Source organism: Neofelis nebulosa, chromosome 9 (genome assembly GCF_028018385.1).
Source record: "Neofelis nebulosa isolate mNeoNeb1 chromosome 9, mNeoNeb1.pri, whole genome shotgun sequence".
NCBI lineage: Eukaryota > Metazoa > Chordata > Mammalia > Carnivora > Felidae > Neofelis > Neofelis nebulosa.
Window position 1 is genome coordinate 83,140,525 of NC_080790.1, and position 23,471 is coordinate 83,163,995.

The 23,471-nt window shown below is 42.7% G+C and overlaps 1 protein-coding gene across 1 annotated transcript in view; it reads left to right on the forward strand.

Annotated features, from left to right (window-relative positions):
- Positions 1-2,325: 2,325 nt before the first annotated feature.
- SLC9A4 (solute carrier family 9 member A4) overlaps positions 2,326-23,471 on the forward strand; it is a 70,534-nt gene continuing 49,388 nt past the window's right edge. Inside the window, exons 1-2 of the mRNA XM_058684569.1 lie at positions 2,326-3,087; positions 8,041-8,504. Coding sequence (XP_058540552.1) covers positions 2,802-3,087; positions 8,041-8,504 — 750 coding nt within the window. The 5' untranslated portion in view covers positions 2,326-2,801. The remainder of the gene's footprint in view (positions 3,088-8,040; positions 8,505-23,471) is intronic.

The following is a 23,471-nucleotide window of genomic DNA, read 5'->3' on the forward strand; positions in this document are numbered from 1 at the left end:
TCTTTAATTTCTGTATGCCCACAGGCCATTTCCACAGACTTAATGGTTGTTCTTTTTTTTTCTCAAGTCTATTTCTTTATTTTGAGAGAGAGAGAGAGTGCGTGCACACACACGAGCAGGAGAGGGGCAGAGAGAGAGAGGGAGAGAGAGAATCCCAAGCAGGCTCCACACTGTCAGTGCAGAGTTGGATGTGGGGCTTGATCCCCCAACCTGTGAGATCTGACCTGAGCTGAAATCAAGAGTTGGATGCATAGCCTATTGCTGCATAGCCTATTGCCGCCCAGGCACCCCCGAATGGCTGTTATTTTTATTTTCACTGGTTGTTCCCAGTTATGGTTGTCTCCCTGCCACTAGGGAGAGGGTCTGGAGAGTCCCCCACACTGCCATTCTGGAAACGTTTCTCTCTTGTTTCCCTCTTCCTCGCACTTCTGCTGCCTTTGGTTTGCGCCACTCACGCAAGCTTTGTCTCACACTGTTTTCTAGAGAACCGGGATGAAGAGGGCGTTTTAGAAAGAATATCCAGGGCGCTGTGTGAAAGCGCTGTTGAACAGGTGGAAGTGGTACCAAGGATTGACAAGGCAGACAGCAGACGTTGACCTGGAAGGCAAAGTGGTCAGCTGCTCTAGAACTCAAGATTTCCCCTCACTGTTCCCTACATTGGCCTTACCTCTCTGACATTACTTGCGCTCTCCACTACTATGTAAGGCTAAACAGGTGCTAATACATTCGCGAAGACTTGAAAGGAAAAGCAGGAAAACACACCGCATACGGACAGCATCTTCATGTCTTATTTTTTAGATTATTTATTTATTTATCGTGAGACAGAGAGAGAGCAAGTAGGGGAGGGACAGGCAGAGAGAGAGAGAGAGAGAGAGAGAGAGAGAGTCGAACTCAAAAACTGTAAGATCATGATCTGAGCCCAAACCAAGAGTTGGACACTTAACCGGCTGAGCCACCTGGGTGCCCTGTGCAGTTTCATCTTATAGCTGAAAACAAACCTGAGGCTCAAATAGGTACAGTGACTTTCCTAGAGTGAAGCAGGTAATTAATGCCCAGGAACAGAGGTGTTCCGAGTCTTAGTTTCGGTCTTGGCAGGGAGCACCATGGGAAACCCTCTCCCATTTCTTTTCAGAAAACAAAAGTACAAGTGTGAATAAGAAGATAAGGTGTCTATTCCAAGGACGTTTTCCATTACAAGGCCATGCATATCATCTTTTCTGAAAAAAAAATATTGACCCAATATGGTGACCTGCTTGCGGTCAACATGATGGTCCCAGTTTAGTGACTAAATCTGATCTCTTTTAGAGCCAAACTGCAAAGGAAAGAGAAAAAAAAATACACACGTGCCTTCTTGAGATGTTGCATCTAGATGCCAGCCTTCCTCAACATGTCCTGTCTCCGTTTTCCAGTGATCTTTGCTGAGTATGGGGAGGGGGATGGGAGTCATCGACACTCACTAACATGAACCAAATATATATATAACTCATCCTGCAGTTTGATACAGAAGAGGCGTTGAGACTGTTTATGAACAATAATTCTCATTTTCTATTGAATGTTATTCCTCATTGCAACAGAGTTCTTATTTCCATATAGAATAAGAAATGTGATTAAAAATAATAAAAACCAACATTTATTAAGTGCCAGTAATATGCCAGATACTTTGCTTGTTCTCTCTTATTTAATGCTTCTAGGCAATCAATGAGTTAGATATTTTTGTCCTCCTCATTTTCAGGTAAGGATGCTTTGAGAGGTAACAAATTAGGTTAATGTCAAACAGTCTGTTGTATAGCTTTTTTTTGAACCAGGGGGCCATTAAAAAAAAAAATCCTTTAAAATGAAAAATTTGGATGTGCCATGGAGTTTTTTAAAACTAGGTTTTAGATGTATTTCATGAAACTTGTTCTTCTGTTCATTTTTTTTTTTTTTCCCCGCATACAATTCATGGAAAGCTGGAACTTCTGTCTTTCTTTGGATTACTACTCATGCGTTCAGTAATGTGTATGCTGCCTTCTCCTCTTCCTCGTTCCTAATTTATAGAGACCATACGACTCCAGGACAATCCAGGCTGACGTCTATGGTCTGGCATAATTATTAATAGCTCTTCCTTATTCTCAGAAATGCCCTGGTGTGGATGACAATTTCACCACCACCTTTAAACATTTCATCATTAAACACGCCGAGGTGTCATATTGAGGCTGCCCACTAGGTGTCAGTAGTGTAACCCCCGGAAAACACTCAAGGAAAGCATTTCATTACAAAAGTCGTATCAGAGCAAATAATTAAGTGTAGTGCAGGAGCTACCTGCAGCCTGTCCATTCAAAACAAGTGAGAGAGCTCGGGGAGGAGAGCGGGATCAGGTGCAGGACAGACAGGTAGCTCCTTACTAGGATCTGGTGGAGAGGGAAGGACTCCTTTCTTAGCCAAAGGACTCCAGTGATATCTGGAATGGACACCCTGGTGTCTTTTTTAAATTTTCACTCACAAGATGAAGCCAGTGTGCAGTGACGTGAAGAAACAGCTTTGAATGAAGACATGTTTTTCCCCTTCCTAAGCTGCTCTTCAGATCATGATCGGACGAAGGTCACATAGGCGACCTGGGCTTTAAGGAGTCTACCGAATGACTGATGCACTTGAGCCAGAAGCTGAGTTATCTGAACACGAATCCTTTAAGGGACTCAGAACTCAATGACATGCTCGGACTCTTCTTGGAATGACTCACGGACTGTACGTATATTACCCTTGACCCAGGTGGATGCCCCTGCTCTCTAGAAACCCTCCTCACTGCAGATGTGTGGCACACCATGACATACAGGGTCAGGGAAGCCCACAGCATGGGTTTTCAAGTGTTTGTGCCTTTCAGTCCCTGGAGCTGGTTGCTATTGCTGGTGGCCCTCAAGTGTCCTGAAGCATCTTCTGATTTGAACGAATCCACAAATTCCACTGCCCAGCGTGAACCTAACGTTCGGTTTGCTGCTGCAGGCTCAGAGCCAGATGAGAAGATATCTGTTTTTGCACTGGATTATGACTATGTGCAAATTCCTTATGAGGTCACCCTCTGGATACTTCTAGCATCCCTTGCAAAAATAGGTAAGTCCCCGCACACCTGGCTGTGAGAGTTGTTCTCCCCATGAGATAATGTATGTGAAAATGCCTTGCCCCTGGTGAACTACGTGGATTTTAACTGTTACTGCTATTGCATCAAAAAAATCTGTTCCTTCGAGTCAAGGGGAAGCCATAACTGCTTTGTGTAAAGCCATTTAATCCTTCGGGACTGTGCTTTGAAATTTGAGCATACTTCTGGGTTCCGGGTTGTTTTGATTTCTTCTTGTTTCAGGATGACAACCATGTGACTATTTGGCACATGAAAATCTCAAGTTCTGTGCATTAAAAAATAGAGCAAGGCCTGTAGGTCTCAGAATGATGCTCCTTAGAAATTTTAGGAGCACATAATGATTCTTCTGTGAAATACTCTTCCTTCATTCTTGGCCATGTAACTGTGGGCTTCATAAATGACTCCCATTGTTTATTCTTTAAAAGCGTGACATGCGCTCCTTGCAGATTGACAGAAAGCAAGGAGCAAGACAACCACACTCAGTGGTGGGATATGGGGGCATAGAAGATGACATGTCAGTAAGATATAAGTTTATGCCTGAGCAAATGGAGCCGGTGGGGCACCTCTGGTTTCTTTTGTGAAATAAAGGAATTCGAATTCATGGATTAATTTCTAATCAGGGTTATCTGTGTCATAAACCAAAGTGATCTTTTACACTCTGTGACCATTTAATCCTTAACTCCACCCCCTTGTCTCCTTAATACCAGCTTATTCCAAAGTAGAAAACTGATGCAGTTATCTCACTTACTAAGCATAACATCTCCTTTGCCTCAGTTACGAACTTTGTTATTCGGGTGGATACATTGTCCTACTGGGATAGAATCCACGAAACATTTTGATGCTTATTTACCCTTTTCTTCTAGCATGGGTATGAAATATGGGTTGAACCACCGGATCTGGCAGTTAACTCCTTGGGATCAGGACTGTGGGTTCCATCTATTCATCTAACTTCCTCCCTGGGGATGACGGGGGTACAGGGGTATTCACTCGATGCTCCTTCACAACTGCTTATCATTATGAGCTAGTAAAGTCTGAAGAGTGAATGGAAATTGCTAGTGTGAAGAACTCTTGTGTGATTTGTCAAATCATTAACTTACACAAAGGGTCTCATGTTATTTCTAAAAAGTGCTCAAGTAAAACCGGCTTTCTAACAGGGTAACATTCTCAGTTCAGAGCTAGGGTTCTACTACCTTTCATGCAACCACATGGGCGCTGAGATCATTCAAAGTGACCTTATGTGGATCTTGAGTTTTCCTTTGTGAACAATGCTGTAGATTCTGCCCCCCCCTCTCCCCCCCCACCCCTTTCCTCTTCACAGTAATGGGTGAAGTAGGTCTGGGAATCAAGGAATGACAGCTGACACTGACGAGCTAGTCACCTTGACTTTCTAGGTCTCCGTGTGCCCAGCTGTGAGATTATTTCTAAGACCTCTTTGGGTGCAAATAAGGATTTTCTAGTGGCAAAGAGGTTTACATTCTCTAAACAGGGCAATGCAGAAAGGATATATTTGACCTTGGTTTTATGTTGTCATAAAACGTAGATTGTGTTTTAGAGTATCTCATGTGTCCACACTCACTATGCCTAGAAGTTCAGAGGATGGTAAGACAGTATTGTTCACAGGACTACTGGCTTAAATGATCTTGCTTTTCATGTTGATGGAATGCAACATACTTTAGAAAAAAAAAATAACTTCCATAGGTTATCAGGTGGATCATGCTTATTCAAGTTCAATGTCAAACTTGTTAGTCTTTAAGGATTCAGACTACTTCTATACTGTACAAGAAAAGAAGGTCACATTTATTGATTTTTATTTCTTACATGTCAAGTACTGGACTTGTAGTTTTATATATGGTGGCTCATGTGTCTGGGGCAAAAAAATATGACATAGAACTATAACATGCAAGAAATCTATATAGATTTTCTTAGATTCTATATTATAAAACTAGAATCAAAATATAATTGATAATCATTATATTTATCATTTATTCTTTCATTCAGTCATTCTATCAAGACACATTTATTAAATGCCCATACCGTATGTGGAAATGACCATGGTCCCTGGCCTCAAGGGTCTAGTTGAATGGGGAAAACAGATGAATTTAGCACTGCCTGATAGGCACTCTGACAGAAGAATATCACAACTCTCCCCCAGTCTTTTTTAAAACATCCAACTATGTGTGTTATAGAAGAACAAAATTATAGAACAAAGATAATACAGAATCACCTCAGACTTTCTGTTTGCCTTTTATTTTAGATCCACCTCTTGGAACACTATAGAAGGGTGCTCCTTGAGTCATTGGGCAGAATGGAATTGTAGCACCATCTTTGACTTTCAAGCAGGACTTTGTTATTTGTGGCCATTTAAATTTAGGGCCCTGGAACTGTAAACTCTCTCAAAGTGACTGACTCTATTGTCCATCGTGAAAGGGAGGAGAGTTGTACAGTGTGAAATGCACATGATGGTTCTCTTTACAATGCCTTACTTTACAGTGCATGGCACCTCTTCCTGCTACCACTGCGTAGGTGTAGCTTAAGGCAGTTGCATGTGGGATCCATTTCAGGAAACTCAATTCCTGGAAGCAAGACCAAACTGGGAAGACACGGGGACTGAGAAAATCACACTATAGACTCTTCCACCTCTTTTACATATCAAAAAGTTCAGTGTAGTTAAAATAAGCACTAACTGAAGAAGATGAAGAAGAAGAGGAAGGAGAAGAAGGGAGAGGAAGAGGGGTAAGAGGAGAAGGAGGAGAAGGAGGACAAGAAGAAGGAGGAAGGAGGGGGAGGGGAGAGGAAGAAGAGAAGAAGGAGGAAGAGGAGAAAGAGAAGGAGAAGAAGAATAGAGGGAGGAGGAGGGTGGGAAGGAGGAAGAGAAAGTTATCATTAGGAAATGGAGAGAGCAGGACTCTCAAACTCTGGAAGGAGGCCTTAAAGCCTACTTCAAGCCACTGGCTTGAAGCCAGTGGATAGGCTTGTGGTTTTGGATTGTCCCTTGATACTAATTACATTCTATCATAATAACCTGCCTGCTGATAATAAATGAAATTCAAAGCTGTGATCAAGGAAACCCACATGCTCTTTGGATGGCTGGACTTAAATTTCCTAAGGAGACATTCAATGGCTCTCTGTGGCCTATGGGAGAAATATTCACTCTTTAGCCTTGAACTCAAGACCCCCTATTATATGGCTCAAAATCATCTTCCAACTCTTCTTCCAATATTCATCCAATTCATAATTTCCTCCAGCCAGGTGACCTCCTCGATAAATGTTAGACATGTCTGACTGGGCCATTCCCACCTCTTTTCCTCTTCCGCTGGAATTCTCCCCACCTAAAATCTCTCCCATTCTTTTGTCCAACTATGTAACTCTTTGTCATACCCCAACAGCCTGCTCAACTTCTGCTTCCCATATAAAAGCTTCTTTGGTGAACATTTAACCTGATCAATCATTCATTTACACACTTATAGATTCTTTCAGCAAATAGACCAGCTGCTGTGGGCAAGACACCTTGCTAAGTACGTTGGAGAGATATAGAAATGTATGTCATTCTGTCTGAGTTGGAAGAGTCTGGAGGTGAGCAGGGGAGATAAGTCATGCATAAAAAATGATAGAGAACATTGTTGTTAGATACTGAAAAAATAATACAGTAATTCAGAGGAAGACATATGATTTCCTTGGGAAGTGGTTGGGAAAGGTTTGAAGACTGAGATGGACCTAAACAGGTTGAAGAAAAGACAACCCAGGCAGCATTAATGGTAAACGAAAACTAGAAAGGTGTACTGCAGGGAAAAGATGTGTAGTTGGCTGTGATGTAGGATGGATATATAAGGATAGTGTTGGGTGGGAGGGATATTGATTTGGAGAGAACCCCAGAGTGACCTGCTGTGCTCTGATCTCTTCTTATATTTGTGGAAATAGTCAATGTACACTTCGCTGTATACTTATGCATTGCCTTGCTTTTGTCTTCTTATTTGTTAATGTCTTATTTCTGAAATTCCACCAACAGCTGGAATTGTAATAAACATGTTTGGTTCTCCACTTTATACACAGTGCTTCCCAGTGGGTTGGTCTTGGCCCACGGATGCTTCCCAAACGCCCTCAGTTTAAAAATCTGTGAGTTGCTTTATGTGCCTTCAGAGACTTAGGTGGGGACTGAGATGATCAGATACATGTGGTTTGGAAAAGTCATCTGGCAGCAGGAAATAGAGTGGACTGGGGAATTGAGGGTGAGATAGGAGAAGAAGCTAATGCAGTAGTCAGGATGGGAAATGAGGAGCCTTCAAAAAAAGGCAGTGGTTGTACAAATGGGGAGGAAGAGCTGGTCTTTAGGGGCGTGGCCGAGAGACATAGCTGATGAAATAGGGAGCTGGTTGTAGGAGGGCAAAGTTGATAGGGCTTCAGGGATTGTGACTTGATTTCCTACTTAAGCGGCTGACCAGCTGGCTGGGTCATAGGTTAAATAAGGAAAATAAAATAAAGGACTGAATTTTTGTTTATTGGTTTGGGGAAGGGAGGCTCGGAAGAAGCTGATGTTTAGGTGACTGTGATTGACGGCCTGAGCCCTGAAGGTGGGTTTTGCGGGAATGCAAAGGAACTCCACTCTCTTCTCTCCTCTTCCCCCACTGCCCTCCCGGATCCTGTAAGGTGGGGAAGCAGGGAGGGGCAGGAGAGGGGACGACTGGCTGAGGACCACTCTGGGACCTGCTCCGGGCCTGGCATGTTAAGTACTGGATCTTGTTTAAAGCCCCCACAGCACTTCCAGTCCCTGCTATGCATGGGGACCTGAGGCTCAGGGATGCACTCCAGCCTACCCAAGGTCCTCTCTGCTTGGTTTTAGATGGCCTCTTGTATACCAGTCTCCTGGTAGCTTAGTGGCCAGAGCCATCTCATTTGCAAACACCTAAATGTGGTTCTCTGCTTTTCCCTAGGCTTCCATCTTTACCACAGACTGCCAGGCCTTATGCCAGAAAGCTGCCTCCTCATCATCGTTGGGGCTCTGGTGGGCGCCATCATCTTTGGCACTGACCATAAATCTCCTCCTGTCATGGATTCAAGCATCTACTTCCTGTATCTCCTTCCACCCATTGTCCTGGAGGGTGGTTACTTCATGCCCACCCGGCCCTTCTTTGAGAACATTGGCTCCATTTTGTGGTGGGCAGGCCTGGGGGCCCTGATCAATGCTTTTGGCATTGGCCTCTCCCTCTACCTCATCTGCCAGATCAAAGCCTTTGGCCTCAGTGATGTCAACCTGCTTCAGAACCTGCTGTTTGGTAGCCTGATCTCGGCTGTGGACCCTGTGGCCGTGCTGGCTGTGTTCGAGGAGGCGCGTGTGAATGAGCCGCTCTACATGATGATCTTCGGGGAGGCCCTTCTCAATGACGGCATTAGTGTGGTGAGATGTCAAAGCATGTCCCCGGGGAGATGAGGAGTCAGGTGAAGCTGGAGACAGCAGTCCATCCTCTGGGCAAATGGAGAAGGCTGAGCATGACTGCGTCAGGGCAGGACAGGAACAGGCTTTGGTCAATAGAGTGTAGCCAAGTTCTGGTGACTTCTCTTAGGATCTGCTACAAATAAATAATTGCTCACTAATGCTGCTTGTCACTCAGTAACCAAATAGCTTCTTTAAACAGAGGAAAAGGAGAGGACAGATCATTTTTTAGTTAAAAGCAGGTTCCCAGAAGAAACTGTTGTCAAAGGCTCTTCTGGTCTTTTCACTAGGATAATCCGTACTTTACCATTTTTCTTTTCTCTCATTCACTGGACCTCACCCTCATTCCCTTCATATGCTTTTCGTTTGTTTTGTGTTTAACATGTTGCATGCAATAATGAATTTAAATAAAAGATGAGATAGGAAGGGAGTTGAAAAGGATTTGCAAAATTGTGTTAGCAGCCTTGATTACATGACTCCTACAGAATATGTGAATGAGGCATTTTTGCGTAAGGACTCCTTCTGGGGAGAAGCTGAGAAAAACTTCACAGGCTGTCAACACAGGGCATTGAGGCCCAGAAGACGTCTTTGGTGCTGGAATATTCAGGCAAGTCAGCCCATTGCTTAGTTTCATTACATTACCTCAAACATTTACCAGGTGTTAGACTGTGAAACTTTTTTTTTTAAATTGTTTATTTATTTTTGAGAGACAGAGCATGAGCAGGGGAGGGACAGAGAGAAGGAGAGACAGAATCTGAAGGAGGCTCCAGGCACCGAGCTGTCAGCACAGAACCCGACGCGGGGCTCGAACTCACAAACTGCGAGATCATGACCTGAGCCGAAGTTGGATGCTTAACTGACTGAGTCACCCAGGTTCCCCTAGACTGTGAAACTTTTATATATAGTTTGATTTGCTTTTCTTATCTTTTTTAAAAACTTATTTTTTAAAATTTTTTTTTAATTTTTTTTTAACACTTATTTATTTTTGAGACAGAGAGAGTCAGAGCATGAACGGGGGAGGGTCAGAGAGAGAGGGAGACACAGAATCTGAAACAGGCTCCAGGCTCTGAGCTGTCAGTACAGAGCCTGACACGGGGCTTGAACTCACGAACCGCGAGATCATGACCTGAGCCGAAGTTGGACGGCCAACCGACTGAGCCACCCAAGCACCCCAAAACTTATTTTAGAGAGACTGTATGAGTGGGGGAGAGGAGCAGAGGGAGAGAATCTTAAGCAGGCTTTGCACTAATGGGGGGCTTGAGGCCAGACCCTGAGATCATGTCCTGAGCAGATATCAAGAGTCGGAAGCTCAACTGACTGAGCCACCGAGGCTCCCCTAACTTTTCTTATCTTTAAATTTACATCACACCACATAAGTGATACAGGAATGCATTTTTATCGTAGAAGTGCCAAACAGTACAAAATTACACAGCATAAAAACACAAAAGCTTCCACTTTCCCCTCTCCTCACTCTCTAAGCAAGCCCTTTGATCAGTTTGGCATTTTCCTTCCCTGTCTTTTCTTTTTTTTAATGTTTATTTATTTATCTTGAGAGAGAAAGCACATGCGATGCAAGGTGGGGGAAGGGGCAGGAAGAGAAGGAGAGAGAGAATCCCAAGCAGTCTCCATGCTGTCAGAGCAGAACCCTATGCCGTGTCTCAGGAATGGTGAGATCGTGACCTGAGCCAAAATCAAGAGACAGATGCTTAACCAACTAAGTCACCCAGGCACCCTCCCTGTCTTTATTATATGCATATGTGAGCGCTCGCGTGCATGTGTGTGTGTCTAGATAGATATTATTTTGCATAAACTGGGTGGGGTTATATTATATGCATTGCTTAAATATAACAATTCATTCTATATCATTTGTTATGGAGTATTTCCCAGATTATATTGATGGTAAGTTATTTAACCGTTTCCTGATGATAGAAATTCAGGTTGTGACCAAATTTTCACTTTTGAAAACTACAACATTGCGATGAATATTATTGTTTCTGCGTGAGTATTTTTATAGGGTACGTTCTTGGAAATGAAATTTCTGGGTTAAAAAGTGGGTACCTTAAAAAATTTAAAAGATGCTGCTCATCCAGTTGGTGAGGGAAGGATTCTTCCCCCAGGGATAAGGAGTGACACCCAACAATAAACAGATGACAACAGTTAGATACATACACTCATAGCCCAGGGGAGGAGGACATTGCACACCATGCAAGGCCACATGGGTGCTGCACTTGGGAACAGAGAGAACAATCAGGGATATGGGAGTAAGGCTTTGTGGTAACAAGAAGAGAGGTACCTCCTGGTTCCCCCAGGATGATGTGATTGGCTTGTTTCAAATCATTCCACAGGCTGTCAGGAGACTGACGCCTGATACTCAGGAATGAGCAAGTATAGGGCCTGGTCCCATTGATAGGAAGGGCTATTTGGCCAGTGAGCGGTCAGGCTGAGGAGCAGAACTTGGAGTTATGCCACTCAGGACCCTCCGCATTTTACCAAATGTCAAGGTAGTACACAATATTGGACCTTAATTTTAGTTGTTATACCATAGCTGCTAGAATTTTCCAGAAACCCTACATGGTCTTACATTTCCATAGACAGTACGTTAAATGCATGTTTTCTTTTATCGATGTCTATAAGAGTTATTTCTTCTTAGTGTTTTCCAATTGAATGAGCACAAAAGGGTTAATCTTGTTTGTTTTAGTTTGTATGATGATATGAAGCATCTTTGCAACGATCTTGGATTATTAGTGTTTCTCATTCTGTAAATTGGAAGTTCATATCCTCTTAGGGTGGCCAGACTTTAAAAACATGAAGGACGCTCAGTTAAACTGAAATTTCTTATAAACAATGAATTTTTGGGGGCACCTGGGTGGCTCAGTAGGTTAAGCATCCGACTTCGGCTCAGGTCATGATCTCGCGGTCCATGAGTTCGAGCCCCGCATCTGGCTCTGTGCTGACGGCTCAGAGCCTGGAGCCTGTTTCAGATTCTGCATCTCCCTCTCTCTCTGCCCCTCCCCCATTCATGCTCTGTCTCGCCCTGTCCCAAAAATAAATAAACGTTAAAAAAAAATTTTTTTTTAAATAATGAATTTTTTATATGTCCCAGTTATTGTATGCAAGTATCATATCTCGTCCATTTTTCTTTGCTGTTTTTTAATTTTCAAGTGATTTGTAGAAACTCATTGAATTATCTAAATTTTAAACTTTTGAGTATTACATACAAATCAAATATTTTCCCTTATTGTGTCACTTAAATGTTTTTAGGGGCACTTGGGTGGCTCAGTGGGTTAAACATTCAACTTTAGCTCAGATCACAATCTGGTTTGTGGGTTCAAGCCCCACATTGGGCTATCTGCTGTCAGCATGGGGCCAGCTTCAGAACCTCTGTCCCCTCTGTCTCTGCCCCTCCTCCACTCATTCTTTCTCTCTCTCAAAATAAATAAAAAATTTTTTTTCTTAGATTATGGTATCTTTTATCCTATAAAAGTTATAAATTTTTATGAGCTCAAACCTAATGTACTCTTTTGTTGACTGTGGGTTTCATATCTTGCTTTCAGAGATTATGCCCAACCAGAGATCATGCAAACATTGTGTTTTTTTTAATGTTTTTCCCTTTTACCATTAGTTATTTAATTCATCAGGCACACAATATTTTATGGTGAGGACTTTATGCAAAAAATAGATAGTGCAGGGAGCAAAAGGCTCTCAAAATGTAACCCAAGATATCTAGGATGGATTCACCAAGTGAAGGAGAAAAAAACCATACATGAAGTCAGACATCAATTAACTTATTCATAATGAGAATCTCTAACTGTTCAGCAAGATGCTAGACTCATCAGGGCTACACATTCTTTCCTTCTGGACAAGTTCCACAGGAAGCCAAGTTGTCTGAAACTGGGAGGAGAGATTGGGACTGCCCATGGAACTGCCATGGGAATGACCTCCTGCCATGTGCTTCAGAATCACTTAGGTGGGACTGATGAATATTCAGATGTCCAAACCCCATCCCAGACTCTCTGGGAATGGACCCTGGGAATCTGTACTTTAACATTAGACACCTCAGGTGATTACCAACGTTTGAGAACTAATGGTTTCTCACCTTTAGGTTGAGAGCAGCTGATGTATCTTGACCTAAAACAATAATACATTTAGAACATGGGTGGTTCTCTCCTCAGACTGGGCTGGTTGAAGCTCTGAGATCACCTTTCGCCACCATTTGGTCTTTAGATATTTTCATACCTCTGGTTTTGTTATAATGGAGTTAGTGGCCCTATTCCACTCCTAGGTGGCCCCTCTAAACCGTGATGTGTTAATTTCACACTTCATCTCCTAAAGATAATCTGATTTCATTTAAATCTAAGTTATTTGGTATTACTTGCTTACTGTAACCCCCATCACTGGCTGAGCCACTGAGAGCGCTTATCTGTGATAACATCAAAGCCACCTCTTGACTGTCCATTCCGGGGTAATTCTTCAAACTTTCCTTCACAAATGACTTTCTAAATCCCACCTCTTATAATTTTCACAGGACATCCTATTTCTAACATTGGAGTCTGTTGCTTCTTTGGTGTTGCCTCTGAACTTGAGAATCTGACTTCACCCTGAAATTTCTCTAGAATTTATATCTAAAGCCAATCACAGCTCGGTTTCTGGTTGGGGTTTCTTGGCCAGTGACAGTTGTTTGATTTTCCCAAAGTTAAATTGTTTCCACTTGGACATTTTTTTTTAAATGATCATTTCAAAATAAAATTATAATTTTCAACTGACCAGAGTATCTGCTGAAGGCACTGTTGTGACCTCCAATGGGCAAAGCTGCTGTTGTGTTGGCTCCAGGGGGGTTGCCCACACGTCACTCCTGGGTCACTCTGTGGTCACCCAAAGCACAGTGAGTATTAAGTGTGTGCTCGGGCACTTCTGTGCCCCTACGTGAAACCAGAGAAGCTCCAGGGCCAGATTTAGAAAGCAGTTTGAAAGCAACTGGTATTTAATGCAGTCCAGTTGTATTTTGAGCTAAGGGCCTTGAACTCACCCTTTCATTGAGGAAGGGGCCTTCCTGAGGGCAGCAGTCATAAGCATGCTCTTTCAGCAGAAAGTCTGAGTCATCTGGAAAGCGATCTGTGATTTGCGGGTTACATTGGACAACTCTCCAGATCTTTATTCACTAAAGAATTGCTTTCTTACTAAAGAGGAGCTGTTCCAGAACTGTCGAAATACCAATGAATCTGATTCTCCAGGTCTCTTGCCCCATGTGTTTCTCCCTCTTGTTGGATATTTCACCAGAGCACACCCTTCGTGATAGGCAGAGGGAGCAGAGCCAAAACCCAAATAGCTCTAAAATGATAACTAGTATCCCCAGTTGAATCTCAGGGCCAAAGCCATAGCAGGAAGAGAGGTGCAGCTATTATATCCAGGCCCTGCATGGGGTCACTTTGACACTTACTATTTTATTAAATTGTTGCTTTTTACTATGAGGCATGAATTAACAAACACATTTCACGGATGAAGAAAACAAAGCAAAGGAAGTTAAAATAAATTGAACAAGGGCATGCTGCCAGGACAGTCTGGACATGAACACACAGGACTGTCTCATTCCAACCTTTTTCCTTTTATTCTTGCCTCTTGAGTTTTCTTGTTTCCTTCCTTCCTTCCTTCCTTCCTTCCTTCCTTCCTTCCTTCTTTCCTTCCTTCCTTCCTTTTTTCTTTCTTTCTTTCTTTCTTTCTTTCTTTCTTTCTTTCCTTCTTTCTTCTTTCTTTCTTTCTTTCTTTCTTTCTTTCTTTCTTTCTTTCTTCTTTCTTTCTTTCTTTCTTTCTTTCTTTCTTTCTCTTTCTTTCTGATTTTGTTTTTAATTAATCTCTACAGCCAACATGGGGCTCGAACTCATGACACCAAGGTCAAGAGCTGCCTGTTCTACTGACTGGACTGAACCAGCCAGGTGCCCCATCCTTCTGAGTTTTCAACTTATGGAGCCAGAAGGGTTAGGAGAGAATCCATGTGTTACCGATGAGTACTCTGGGCTCAGGTCCAGTTGGCCATGAAGCCAGCATTCTTCCTCCTAAACAGAATTGCCTTATTTGGCCAAATCCAAGGTGTGGCTCCAGGAAAGATTCTGATTATCTCTGGGCCTCATTTCTATAAAATTGGGTCGATAATATTACTTAGCTCATAGGGTCACTGGAAAATTCATATTAAGCTTTTTGTATAGTGAGTGCCCCGTGAGTCCTGGCTGTTATTGTTATATCATATCAGCTCATGGACACGGCATGGTAGTTGGCTCCTTGTTCGTAGGTACCTGGTTTTAAACATGGCACTGCTTCATTTATTGTAGGCAGATGGTTCTTACTGCAAGCAGATTGTTCCTCCCTGGTTCTCCTGGGTCGATTTGCTGAATAAGCAACAAGGCGATATTGCCAAGGTTTCTTTTGTGTCCCGTCTTTCCCCATCGCCCCCCTCCTCCAACTCATCTGAGAGGTCCAAAAGGCTAGTACAAGCCAGGCCTGAGACCTGAACCCAAGCAGATGGCCCCAGAGCACGTCTGCTCCTGACTGCTACTCCATGCTGTCCCTCACCTCTCCCTCTCTCCCTCCAGCTTTCTTTCCCTCTGCCTTTCCTTTCCCTAGTGATATCTTCATTTGGCATCTTGCTGTGCTAGAGTCTGTCCTCTAGGACCACAGTGAATGAGAGAGTGGTAAAGGGGGGCAAATGAAAATGTCTGAGCCCAGACCTTGGGCCATTCACATTGATGGTGTTTTACATACTTTTCCTTATTAAAGCTTCGGAACAGCCTAGCGTGGAGGGGGGTTGTTGTCCCCATTGATGAGATTTTGGAGAGGTGGGGTTGTTCGGAGCTGACGGCCTAGAAATAAATCTTGAAGACATCTTTGGTACAAAAAGGTGATTTTATTAAAGTACGGGGACAGTACCTGTGGGCAGAAAGAGCTGAACTGGGGTTGTGAAGAATGACTGGTTATATATTACTGGGGTGGGGGAGGTAAAGTCAAAAGGGAAGTTTCCAAAGAGGTTTTCATATGCTAAAGAAGACTCACAGGATACTGAGGTCTAGCTATTGTCGAGCTAAGGTTGTTTTTTCCTTCTAGCAAAGCATTAACATTAAGACAGTAGGGAGTTCTTGGACTTTAGGCTATTGATAAGAATGCATTTTTCTTCTAATATTACCAAGGTATTTACAAACTGATGGAGACTCTCAGCTTAGCCATTTGTTTTTTGTCTTTTCCTTCGTTCTTGGGCAACCGGGAGTGCCTGAGGAATGTCACACATATCCCACCTGAGGAGGCGGGGGTGGGGGGGTAGGGGGGGAGGGAAAGCTTGTACTTTGCTCTCAGCTTACCTTATGCTCCCTCATCACTCATGGTGTGAAAGGACTGTATGTAGTGGTTAAAAGCAGGGGCGCCTGGGTGGCTCAGTCGGTTGAGCGTCGGACTTTGGCTCAGGTCACGATCTTGCTGTCCGTGAGTTCAAGCCCTGCATCGGGCTCTGGGCTGATGGCTTGGAGCCTGCTTCCGATTCTGTGTCTCCCTCTCTCTCTGCCCCTCCCCTGTTCATGCTCTGTCTCTCTCTGTCTCAAAAATAAATAAACATTAAACAAAAAATTTAAATAAAAGCAGAGATAGCCACACCCCAGACCCAGACATCTGGGTTCACATCTCCTACTGACTCTTCTTGCTCCTTTGAGACTTGTAGGTGAATTATCAGATCTCCACATGCTTAATGTTCTTCATTGTCATTTTTATTACAAAGATACAGATTGTCAGGAAGTCATTTATTGAATACAACCTTTTTTTTTTTAATTACTTGTTTTGAGGACAACCTTCAGAATGGTGTAGGTTGTTTTTTTTTTTAATGTTTATTTATTTTTGAGGGAGACAGCATGAACAGGGGAGGAGCAGAGAGGTAGGGAGACACAGAATCAGAAGCAGGGTCCAGGCTCTGAGCTGGCAGCACAGAGACCGACGTGGGGCTCGAACCTGCAGACTGCGAGATCATGACCTGAGCCGAAGTCAGGTGCTTAACCCACTGAGCCACCCAGGTGCCCCTGAATACAACTTATTTTATGTGGCTCAGCATCCCTTTTGGAGGGATGTGAAAAGTTCCCCTCCCACTGCTTTTGCAAGCCAGCCATCCCCAGCAACAGTTTTTCACGGAGAGCTTTTACCTTTCATTCAGTTAGCCCCCCTATTTATTATGAATGCTTGTTGCTAGCCTTATATCCCAAATTTCCAGACGATGTATGCTGGAATTCCTTGCCCTCCTCTGATCTCATCTCATCTTGTCATACCATTGCCAGCCTAACTTTGCCAAACAGTTGCCAGGTGACCCCCATGATTTCTTTCCTAGCAGCTTGTGCTGTCATCATAGGACCAGCATGTAGCACTGAGCCTTGCAGGCGTGCTGAGTCATGCACAGGAATGAATGCTGCACAAAGAGTGAATAAATGAATGGAGGATGGGGACTAGGAGAGACTGTGCAAAGGCTGTGCTTGCCCTGGGACCTGCAGCTCTGGCCATCTCCGGAGACCACAGCTCTCCCTCCCTGACTCCCTAGTGACACTCAGTTTGAATTCCGATTTGTCAAGGAAGCTGTGAGCAAACAGGGGTGTTCTCCTGACATGCTGCCACCACCTAACAGTAGAATTTCTCCCTGACCCTAAATGCTAGAGGTTGGATGAAACCAGTGGGAAAGAGGAGTCCCAATATCCTTCCTTCTCACACCTTCAGGGAGCACCTGTCCATGCTGGGGCTGCCTAGGCATGGGGCACGAGAAGAAGAATGGTGGGCCTGTAACCCTTAGGGCAGTCACTTGATGGAGGAGGGACAGCCATTAGCCTTGCTGGTTGTGAGGATGAGATGACAGGTTTAAACCAAACTAGGACAACAGGGAGCAGCTTGCCAGAGGAAGCTGCATTGGATCTGAGAGAAAACATTTGTGTGGGGTTGGATTTTCCTTCATGATTCTCTCTGGTTTATGACTTTCCTCCCTTAAAGGGGTCTTAGCTCCAATAACATCATTCAAGAGGCAGTAAAGTGTGGCCAAGAGCACAGACAGCAAGGCCATATGCCTTAGTTCAGTTGCTGGCCGCACAGCTTGCATCGGTGTGACTTTAGGTGAGTTATCCTCTGGGCCTCAGTTTCCTTTCTGTAAAATGGAGATCAGGTTGTGTGCGAGAATTAAAGTGAGTTAACACACCTAACCATGAAAATGGTGTCTGTCACGGAATAAGTAAAGGATGTTTGGTGTGTGTGATATTGTGACTTATGATAAATATATATTTGGTCTCCATCCCCACTCAGGGCACGGAGTTCATAAAACCCTTAGAATTTCCATTGATGGCACTTGCAACACGGTATGCCTTTTTATGTTAAAGAGGCAAATTTGGGAACCCCCCAGTCACCTAATGTTGGGGGTTGGTCTCCTGGGGAGCCAACCATGTGATTAGAGGGTTAAAATTTTCAGTCCTCACCCCTAGACCTCCAGGGAGCAGAGAAGGGCTGGAAATTGAGTTCAACCACCAATGGCCAATGATTTAATCATGCATGCCTATGTGACGAACCCTCCATGAAAAACCAAAAGGACTGGGGCACTTGGGTGGCCCAGCTGGTTGAGCATCAGACTCTTGGTTTTGACCCAGGTCATGGTCTCACAGTTGTAAGATCAAGCCCCATGTTGGGCTCTGCACTGAGCACGGAGCCTGCTTGAGATTCTGTCTCTGCCCCTCCCCCACATGTGTGCACCTGCATGGGTTTGGTCTCTCTCAAAATAAATTTTTAATTTTTATGGAAGCTCCATATCCTGTCTCCATATCTTACCCTATGCATCTCTTACATCTGGTTATTCCTGAGTTATATCCTTCTATAACAAGCTGGTAATCTAGTCGGTAAAATGTTCCTCTGCGTTTTGGGAACCACTCTAGCAAATTACTAGAATCTGAGGAGGGGGTGTCAGGACCTCCGATCTATAGCCTATTTGTGGGAGGCAGAGGTGACAACCAGGACGTGTAGTTGGCATCTGAAGCGAGGGTGGGGAGGACATTCCTGTGGACTGAGTCCTTAATCTATGGGATCTTCTGCTATCTCCAGTGGAGTTCATTGCTTGGTATTGTGGGATAAATCACACACATCAAAATTGGTGTCAGAGTCGGGTGTTATTAATAGAAGTCCATGTACACGAGCGCTTCTAAGCCACAGAGCTCTCTTCACATCCTAAGGGATGCCACATCATGCAGTCCATCGGGCTGGACTTGGTAGGCTCAGCTTTTCCCATAGAAGTGCTGTGCACAAACTTGAACAGACTCTTCGGGGCAGGGGGAGCGGCGGCGATAAGCAACTTTTTCTTGTCCTCTTTTGAGCTCTTTATTTCCTTTCATTTCATTCAGCTTCCTAGGATAGGAGGTGAGAGGCTTCAGATACAAGTAGACAGTTTCCTCTGGCCAAGAATGTAGGGAGCTCTGTGCGTAAGGGGGAGGTGAACCTTACAAGCTGTACAATTTTTGAGCAAGTGACTCAATCCATTTGTGTCTCCATTTTCTCAGGTATAAAATGGGATGATTAATCTGACCTCAGACAGTGGTTTTGAGGAGGATGTGAAAAAATACACATAGATGCCTGGCACATAGTAGGTGATGAGTAAATTTCAACTTTTTTTTTTTTTTTTTTTTATTTTTTTTTATTTTTGGGACAGAGAGAGACAGAGCATGAACGGGGGAGGGGCAGAGAGAGAGGGAGACACAGAATTGGAAACAGGCTCCAGGCTCCGAGCCATCAGCCCAGAGCCTGACGCGGGGCTCAAACTCACGGACCGCGAGATCGTGACCTGGCTGAAGTCGGACGCTTAACCGACTGCGCCACCCAGGCGCCCCTAAATAGCCTTTAAATTGCTTTTCCTGCAATGTTGGTGAAAGATAGTCCTGTGGGCATTTGCTCTAAGTTGATGGGAGGGTGAGGGAGACAAGATGACATTGACTCAGAGGTACTAGGCTGGGGATTTCCTTCGATGGGATTATGGATGAGGAACAGGTGTTGCTGGGGCCTGGGTGATTACTATTAAGTTAGTTTTGACCTTCTGAGTTTGAGATACCTAGAAACCATTGAAAAGCATTTTTTAATTTAATAATAATTTAATCAGTAAAATCCTGCCACTGGTACTTCTCTCTATTAAATTTTCTGACGTCTACTCAGGTCAACTTCCTGGTCTCTGTTCTCTGAGGTTCTAAGTAACAAACATTCAGGGATATCAACCCTAGGAGGGTTGGTAAATCTCATGTTAAATCTCCTGTCCATGGTTGCAGATCTTCTATTTCTTTTCTTTAGGAGTGACGTTAAAGCTTCCTTTCTGTCTTTTCTGTCATTATGCAGTGCCTGCTAGGTAATTGTTGGTTTTCTTAGTTGATTTCCTTTGCCAGTCAGAGCAAGTGGTTGTCAAGGAAATGCTCTATGATAGAGTTTAATGTGCCCATGGCCCTTCAAACAAAATAGAAAATTAGCTGGATTCATTATTCAAACAAAATAGAAAGTTAGCTGGATTCATTATTTAATTTCCTCTAAGGTCGATGGATACATTTCCTTATGATATTCTCCATACCTTTCCAGTATCTGACATATAGTAAGGATCATTTTTACTGTACTGTGTTGTGTTCTGAACTTTCTGTGCTTTTCACATGTGTGTAGAATCAGTAATTAGTTAGGCTTTTGTTTTTACGAAACTGAGTTTACAGCAAGCTCAAGTAATGAGGATGAATTAAAAAGAAACATGAGACAATCAGGGAGACACGGATCCCATATTAGTCCATTAGGGCTGCCATAACAAATAGCACAAACTGGGAGACTTAAACAAAAGAAATGTATTTTCTCACAGTCCTGGAGAAGTCTGAGGTCCAGGTGCAGCAGGGTTGGTTTGTGGTGAGACCTCTCCTCCTGACTAGCAACTGGCCGCCATCTTGCTGTGTCTTGGGTGGTCTTTCCTCTGTGCACCCTCTTGGTGTCCCTTCCTTTTCTTATAAGGACAGCAGTCCTAATGGATTAGAACCCCACTCTTAAGACCTCATTTTAACTTAATTCCCTCTTTACAGACCCTATCTCTTCTTATCTAGTCACATTCTCCAGTACTGGAAGTTAAGACTTCCACACATAAATCTGGTTACTTTACAACCAGGTCTCATAAAAGCCATAACTAGAACCAACCTCATTTTAAGGATTTCAGAAGCACCAAAGTTGAGGGAAAAAATCAGAAGTAAAACCAATGAATCACTGCAGTAGTAATTAGTAAAAGTTTATTGTGCATACACCCAAAAATGCAGTTCGCAAACCAGGAGCACCCAAATCAAAACATGGAATGAAGATCATAAGTATGTTGTTAGAAAGCAGCTTATATAGCATAAAGGCAGATACTTTTCTTTATAGTGATTGGTTACAGTATTAGAATTTTCTTAAATTGAAAGGAAATTGGTTAGTGGTTACTTCATATCAATTTTAGGGAATTATTTAAATTTTGCTAATGATTTTCAGAGGCATAGGCAAAAAGGGACCCAGGTCAGGCTAGCCAAGAAAGTCTTACAAAATAAGCTAAATTAAGTGTTGCTAGTATGGCTAGACTGGTTTTGTCTGCTTAGGGAATTTTCAAGTCTGGTTTCCATTTGTGTTTGATTTTAACAGAAGCAAGAGTTCATAGATCTTTTTTGATAGTCAGGAAGGGCCAGGTTATGCTGTGGTAATAAACATCCTTCTAAACCTTTGTTGGCCTAAAACAACAGACGTATTTCTTGTTTACACTACTTGCCAGAAGAAGGCTCTATGCATCATGGTTGCTCAAGACCTTGGGCTTAAAGAGCAGGCACCATATTAAACATTGCTGGGCACTGCACCAGTGGGAAAAAAGACTTATGGAATCTCATCTCGGCTAGCAAGTGCCCCATCTCATAAATAATATAAATCACTTCTTCCCCAAACGTATTCAAACTCAAAACTTGGCCAGGCATAGACACTTGGTGGAGCTTGAAGTGCAATCCTATCAGGTGCCTAAAAGAAAAAGAAATATGGGGTGCTAATAACTATCACGTTGTCATTCCAGAGCCCCACCACGGATGCAGCTTTGGTCAGTTGCTCAGAATCTGCCGCTTTTTATAGATCATTCCAGTTTCACTCCAAACTCTAATCCTTAGTGTTCATTATTCAGTTTCTGGCCCTCATAACCCATACTTCTTTGTGGCCCTTTATCATCTCTTAATTAGTCTCATGGTATCTATTCATCAACACCTAGTCAAGTCTCCCTGTACATCTCAGAAAATGCAGTTGCTGTAGCTCCAAACTAGGAGAGGGTTTCACTGGCAGTCCCCATCTATAAATGGGCTTCTCTGGGGTCTGTCTACTCCTGTTCTTGAATGGGAAGTCTCATGCTGAAAGTCACATGAAGCTACCTCTTCTTCAGATGCAATGTCATAGAAGTTACCCTTACAAGGAGCCATAAGCATGGTCGGGAGTATGACTCTAATGTCCAGGAGGGTTCATAGCCACAAAATATGCAATAACTGATCATTAAGGCCTCAACTGTCAGTATCAGAGGAATCCAGAGATTTATTGTGGAAACAAATAGCTTTCTCACTTTTGTTCTCAAGGATGATTAAAAGTTGGTACACTTAATGGACCTACATGGTTATAAGATTTCTGTATTTTATGTGAAGTGGTATAATGTTAATGCAAAGCATCATGTAAAAGAGTGAGAACTTTATATTGTAGAGCAGTAAACATAATGCAAAGAAGTATGGATGAGAATAAAGTTAAAATAGAATTCTAGAAAATATTCAAATAAAATGAATGCAGGAAAGGGGAAAAACAGAGGAAGGAAAGAGAGAATAAGTAATAAAGTGGTTGATTTAAATCTAATCATAACAATGGTGGATGCAAATTGACTGAATCTTTTAGAATCTCTAAAAGAAAGAATTTTATTGAAGCCCAAGTTAGGACAGCTGCCCAGGAAACACGCTCTTCACAGGGAAGAAAGTACTCTGGAGAATGAACCATTTTTACAGGGTTATGTACTTTTTTACATCTTGTAAAAGCTCAAAAGATTACAGATTAACATATAAGTGAGAATCACACTTTTTATCATAAAGGAATGCAGGGAGTAAGAACATTGACAGATATCTCAAGACAAGATGGTTTTCCTTTAGGCTGCTCATTCACAAAGCCAGTGTATACTGCATGTATGGCCAGCCATAAATCAGGCTTTTGGTTTGAACAAAGCTTATGTATAGTCATACTTACATCAATTAGAAAGAAATCTAAAATGGTTTACCTTGTATATCAGGCTTTTAGAGAGTTTTTCCTCTCGTCACAATAATTACATTAAATATTAATGGACCAATGCTCCAGTGAAAAACTGAGATTACCAGAATTGATTATAAAACAAGATTCAAATGTATTCTATTTATAAGAAACACAACATAATTATAAAGATGCAAATAAGTTGAAAGTAGATGAATGAAAAAGATGCACCAGGCAAATAGTAAGCATAAGAATGCTGGTGTGGCCATGTTAATATCAGCTAAAATAGATATCACAAGGGGTGATCACTTTCTAACTCACATTGCAAGGTCAATTCCACCCTAATACCAAAATGAGGCAAAGATAATGCAAAGAAACTACACACCAATATCCATTATGAATATAGTCCAAAAATACTTAAGGAAAAAATTAGCAAATCAAATTCAGCAATATATAACAAGAATAGTAAATCCAGACGACCAAATGTACCAGACCAGAAAATGCAAGTTTAACATTGGAAAAAAAAATCTATCAATGTAATCCACACTGTAAACAGGATTAATGATTGTATCATTAGATGAAGAAAACCACTGGACAAAAATTCAGCACCCATTTATGATAAGAAACTCCTAGCAAGATAGAAAGAGTGAGTAACTTCTTCGA